This window comes from Oreochromis aureus, linkage group 9, assembly GCF_013358895.1.
Source record: "Oreochromis aureus strain Israel breed Guangdong linkage group 9, ZZ_aureus, whole genome shotgun sequence".
NCBI lineage: Eukaryota > Metazoa > Chordata > Actinopteri > Cichliformes > Cichlidae > Oreochromis > Oreochromis aureus.
In genome coordinates this window covers 13149878-13155964 of record NC_052950.1, presented here as the reverse complement: position 1 = coordinate 13155964, position 6087 = coordinate 13149878, and the positions used below count along the sequence as shown (strand labels likewise).

The window sequence follows — 6087 nt, the reverse complement described above, 5'->3', positions numbered from 1 at the left end:
ACCTAGCAACCCGGTATTTTATCACCGAGTAAAAGTATATAAGTACAGTCCTACTTAAAATCAATATCTTGACTGACTGAATTTTTATTTTTATTTTATTTTGTAGTTGCTGCATAGATTTTGACATAATGAATATATTTATAAATAATCCTTGTAACAGCCTGGCTTCTCTACTGATAAGGAACTGAGAGTCAAACAGCGATACTTACAGCCGCTTTGCTCCACCGCAGAGTAACACTGACATCTGCTGTCCACAACCAGGCACTACACACGACACTGCCTCATATACAAGCCAGAGCCACTCATGCAAGCCTGCGGAGAAAACAGCAACCAGCACGTCATTGTCCTCCAACTTAGGTTCGTGCATACACCTACATAAATGTCAAAAATATGTTGTAGGAAGTGACAGTAACAAAACTATAACAAACCCACACAGAATGTAAATAAAATGCACGTTTAAAAATCATGAACACCCCTCCCCACCTCTTTGGTTCAGTCCAAAGCATTCCCGGAAGTAGCATTTGTATTTTGAATCATGTGATATGTGTTAGGATTTTGCATCGTTGTTGGTTTAAGGTTTAATAGCTAATAGTTTTGCTATATTAACTACGTCCTCTGCTGTTAATTAGCTTAGCATTTGGAGAGCAGTTGGTTAAGCTAACTAGCAGCCCCAAAGGGGAGGGGATAAAAGGTAAAGGGACTCTGACAGGAGAGCTCAAAATAATGGACAAGATAGCTAAAGGTGAGTTAAACTCATATCAGAAAATCAGCTTCACTCCCTGCTTTTTAAAGCACTTATTTAAAACCACCGCTGAGCTCATAAAGCACAGACAGAGGGGCTGATCTGTCAGTGTGCTGGGACTGAAGATACCTTTTAAAACACAGGTTGTTAAATGTGTCTGTTTAGTGTGAAGTGTGTTTATTCCAATCTGTGCTCATCCTGCAGATGTGGGTGATATCCAGTCACGACTGCTGGACCACAGACCGGTCATCAATGCAGAGATCCGCTACTTTATGAGAGAGTTTGAGGTACACTGTGAAAGCATGACAGAGTTTGCTCTGCATAGAGTCACTCACAAGTGTGCGACATAAAGTCCCTCAGCCACAAACTTCTCTGAACGACCCCTTGAAAACCTAAAAATGTAGCCTGGTTTGTTCTAGTCCCAATTATAACTTATATCAGCTTTATCCTTTCACACCATTGTGACAGAGAACCAGCACCAAGTTGCAAGTAACCAAAAAAATTCAAAAGAAATACAGTATTGCATTAACATGTATTCTTATTTATTAGCTTAGCTGAGATTGTTAAAAACACCGACTCTGTCACTAGCACCTGCTGTAAATGTTGCCATAAGACAGTCAGTCTGCTATCAGCCCGTGACTGAATGGGATTAAGTTGGCAGTTACCTGCAACTTGTTTCCAATATTACAGCAAATAATTGTCATAAATGGTCAAAAATCACATATCTGTCGCTGTCCTGTCGCAGACAGGAATTCACATTTAACTGTCACATTTGCACTCAGCGACCTTATTTATTTATTCATTCATTTTAGTTAGTGGCAAAAAACCTGCTGTTTAGAGCACAGGCTGACTTGTTGCGCTGTCATTCAGGAAAAGCGGGGGTACAGGGAGAGCCGTCTGCTGGAGAACATCAATAAAAGTGTGCTGGAAACGAACGAGCAAATGCCGCCAGCAAATTTCGAGGACATGAAACATCAGCTGTCTGACATCAATAAACGGTGTAAGTTACTCCACCCACAGCCACACATGAAACTTTTTTTGGTTTTTGCTTAAATCTTATTTCATAGTTCATGAATCATTCACTTAATTTAGTCGTTTGTGTTAATGTGTTAAGTATTTTCATTTTTTTCTGTACTTTTCTGCAGCACATTAGTTTCTATGTTACCTCTTCATTCGTATCCATGGAGACAAACTCTACAGCTTCAACATGTGTGGATGAATGAATACAAAACCAGGTGTATAGAGGAAAATATGAAAAATTAGATGTTTGGAAATCCAACAAATAAGAAAATCTAGTCGAGGTGTAGCAGCAAAAGCTTGTTTGTATGATGTCTCCTCTGGCTGTTGCCATGACCACTCAGAGGAGGAAGTAACATTGTAACAAACATCATAACCAGCATTCAGTTGTTATCACCATTGTACAGACAGATGCTGTATCTGAGTTGATTCCATCCATGATGTTCTGTAGCTTACTGTGAACTTATTGCTGCTAAGATCTTGAGTTTCTAGGCATCTTGGAGAGTCCGACTCATGTGTGGAAATAATATTTTCGCACCTTCGTTTTGTTTTGTTTTGTCCCACAGTGGACGCTGCTAATCACATGGCAGAGAGAGTCCAGCAGAGGGAGCTAGAGGCCCAACAGGTAAAAACACACCAAGGCAACTTCTAAAAGAGTTGCTTTAAAGGCAATTATGATAGTTTGAATTTGCCCTCCTTATACAGCACAGTGCTCGATTCACTTTAACATTTAAATAAATCATTTTCTTGAGTTCTTTTGATTTCTTCGTGTCATGCCAGGGCACCCAGCTGAAGGCGAACATGGAGCAGCTGAAAGAAGACTGGGCCGAGTTCCTGAAGGAGCAGCAGAGATTAAAGGAGGAGGTGGATGAAGAGCACGCACGGGCTGTAGGACAACTCAGCACTAAATACAACGAAAAGAAGAAGGAGCTGGCCAAGTTTACCCTCTGATCTGCTGATGTTCGCGTGAGGATGCGAGTGCACAATGTGCCCTCTCTTATTCAGTGAATACAGTCGGTCCTGCACGCCTGTGTTACACATACTAAACAAAACTACTGACTTTGCTCTGTGTACTTGATGGCTGGAAGCAAAAGAGCATTAAATTCAGCAAGTTCCAAATCGTGAAATATGAAAGTGTGATTAACAACTTGTTGTTTTCACAGGCCCTCAAACTCAAGCACATGGAATATGTACAGCATGTAAAAAAAGAAAAGAAAAAGCCTGGAATATGTCGTTTTTAAACAAGCAGTCATTTGATTGTTCGTTGGCTGTGAAATTTTCAACATTTTAAGGTTTTTAATGGATGTCTGCCTGAAGGGTCCTGATGGTAAATTAACATCGTGTTGAAAGCAGCCTTGAGTTTGGCACCACGGGGAGATGTTCCGAGCACTTAAAGCGAGGTCGTTAAACGCTCGAGAAGCCCTTGTGGGCAGGTGTGCGTGAAGAAGAAACCGTCTCTCACCACCTCTGCTGTGTTTGGAACATGTGACCTCTCACTTTAGCTACAAGTCAACAAACTGTCACGATAAAAGTTTTTTGCTGAAACCGATATGCAGCAGCAGCTTATGTTGTTTCTTTTTCTTTCTCCTGCCACCTCAAATCGAATATTCTTATGTGAAAACAAAGAAATTCTAAATCAAATCTGGATTTTCTGGCTTTAATCTCCCTGTAGCCCTGTATGGTCGTCAGGCTTTGTGTGTAGTGTTCCTAACAAGTGTAAATTTGAGCCTATGAGCACAATAGCATGTAAATGTAGTGATATTAACTGGAAAAGAACTAAAATACTTTGTTGGTCTTGACCGTGACCAACATGCTCTGCTTTTAATGAAGTGTTTTGTTTTCTCACACGGTGGCACACTTTGGGACAGGTGAATGGATGGGTGGGTGGCACATTCTTGGCTTGGCTGAGAACAGAGTTCATCTCAAAGAACGTAGCAGGAGAAATATTTAACAGAACCTCCCCTCAAACGCCTGCACTCCCTTCAAACTGCACACACACCGGACGTCTGAATAGCCGTGTCTAATGATCCCACGAGGAAGCGCGCTTGGACAACAGGTCACTCATCGACTGCAGCAACGCAGCGTTTTTGTAGGAACTTTTAAAAGCCGAGACCTTCCTCAGACTAGTGACATTCTGGCATTGGGCTGGCAGAGAGCCTTCCCCACTGCTCTTGTGCAAGGACCCTCTCTGTGCTTTCTGCCCAAGTCTGTGCAAGTCAGAGCAGGGCACTGTGGTTGGCACGTCACGATAGATCGCAGAGGGCACAGACGTCCCAGATGTTTGAGCAAAAGGCCAGCGCTGCTCTGTTCTGTGCATGTCTGCATGCCAACATATGCTTTCCCTCTGCCCCAGTACTGCAGCTGTCCAACGTGGAGACAAGCCATCATCAGCTGACAAGGAGTGACAGTACGGGAACATGGCCGACCTCTGCCAGCGAGCTACCTTTTCACTGAGGTGTTTATGATCATGAACTTACAGCCTCGGTATTTACACCTGCTGTAATGAGTTTTAATCATTGTTGTGTAATGCCAGGTTAAAAAATAAACTTAATTCAACAAAACTACGTAGTCTCTTAAACTGACTTGAATGTAAAAATAGGTTGCAGCCCTATAAAAGTCCTGTTGGCCTTGCAGTGACAGTGTTTGAACCCAGGCCTGTAGTAACACCAGACAGTTACCACTTTGTGCTGGTGGAGCTCATCATACTCTTCTGGCTATGCTTTTTTCACTCAGGATAAATGCAATGGTGAAAATTGAAGTCCTGCACCGCATGAGTCTGGTCATACCATATATGGGATCTGGGATTTGAACTTCACACTCCAGCCAATAATCATACCACTAGTTAAAAAGAGCAGTTCTGCCTGGATTTAAACCCAGATTGCAAAGATGCTCGTGTAGATTTAAGGTCAGACGTTTGACCACTCAGTTGTCCATTGCAGGATTTGCTCTTTGCTGGTTCAAACCCACACACCCAGAACATATCAGCCCGCTAACAAGGCTGAGACAGTGTGGGAAAGCTGAAAGGTGAATGTACAGTAACTTTCCGCTGTCCCTTCCTGATTGCGCTAAAAGGCTGTTGCTGTCAATAAAAACATGCTCATTGCCAAAAGAAATGGACTTGAAGCAGTCTGGGAATTAGATCAGCAGCTGTTTGCGAATAAAGGATTGCAATAACACCGGACTTTGACATTCATGGGAATTTTTGATTTTAAGTCAAAGTACAGCCAGAAACCTCAGCACCTGTCCAAGTAACTGCTTTGTCACTGCCATCGATCAGTGTCTATAAGTAGCTTATATTTCACGCTCAGGGCTAAGGCAAACAGAATTCTTCGATGTTTTTTTACATGGAGAAGATATGCGACAAACAACATTGGCCTATTAAGTATCCCAACCTCATAGGTTGCTGGGACGGAGAGATTGTCCACAGACGAGGGCATGTGATCCAGTAAGACGATGCCAAGTGCAGAAACTGGCTGTGCACCAGCTCAAAATCTCCCGTTACCATCCTCCTCTGTCTGCCTCTGGATCGTTGCTGGCTTGTTTTCTGTCTCCAGTGTCTATCTGAAAGCAGTGCGTTCTTCCTGTTTTGCAGGCAGAGAAGTGCTCTCTGGATATGGTGGTGCTGCTGTCCGTGCCAACATAAATGGTAAAGGAAACAGCAGCACCCAGATGGGGCTCCTTTGGGCAAGGGACGGAGAAGAGGGTGTGCTGGTGAATGCAATCTGATACAGCGTCTGAAAAAGAGCTTTCCAACATCCGCTGGAACAGAACGGAATATTTCACAGGGATGACGTGCTCAGATAACACGGAGTGAGATTCACTAAGAAATGGGCTCAAATAAAAGCAAATGTCTCTAAGAATCAGTTTTCAGGATCTTGCTGTGTTTGTAAATCAGCCACTACAGAAAGCTCACAATGTCAGGGAAGGGCAAACTCTGTCACATCCAAGGAGTCTAGACTAATCTGATGTGGTGCTGTTGCATGTAGGGAGCAAATCTTTAGTTGTTTTGCAAACTCACCATCAGTCTACACAACAAAACTTTAAGGCGAAAGGAAATTCTTCCTTCATATTTTGAGTCTGAAGGTACAGGCACAAATTAAAACTTGCCTCCTCTAGCCTCTAGTCCAGGGGTCCCCAATCCCAGTCCACGAGGGCCGGTGTCCCTGCAGGTTTTAGATGTGTCCTTGATCCATCACAGCTGATTTAAATGGATAAATTACCTTCTCAACATGTCTTGAAGTTCTCCAGAGGCCTGGTAATGAACTAATCATGTGATTCAGGTGTGTTGATTACCAGGCCTCTGGAGAATCTTCAGGACATGTTGAGGA

General features: G+C 42.9%; 1 protein-coding gene across 1 annotated transcript; it reads left to right on the top strand.

The window, feature by feature from the left end:
- The first annotated feature begins 514 nt into the window (after positions 1–514).
- On the top strand, positions 515–4320 carry bloc1s5 (biogenesis of lysosomal organelles complex-1, subunit 5, muted). Its single transcript, XM_031755546.2, has 5 exons — positions 515–742; positions 947–1029; positions 1613–1742; positions 2326–2384; positions 2540–4320. The coding sequence occupies exons 1-5, from the start codon at positions 724–726 to the stop codon at positions 2708–2710; spliced, it is 462 nt and encodes a 153-aa protein (XP_031611406.1). The 5' UTR covers positions 515–723; the 3' UTR covers positions 2711–4320.
- The last annotated feature ends 1767 nt before the right edge of the window (positions 4321–6087 follow it).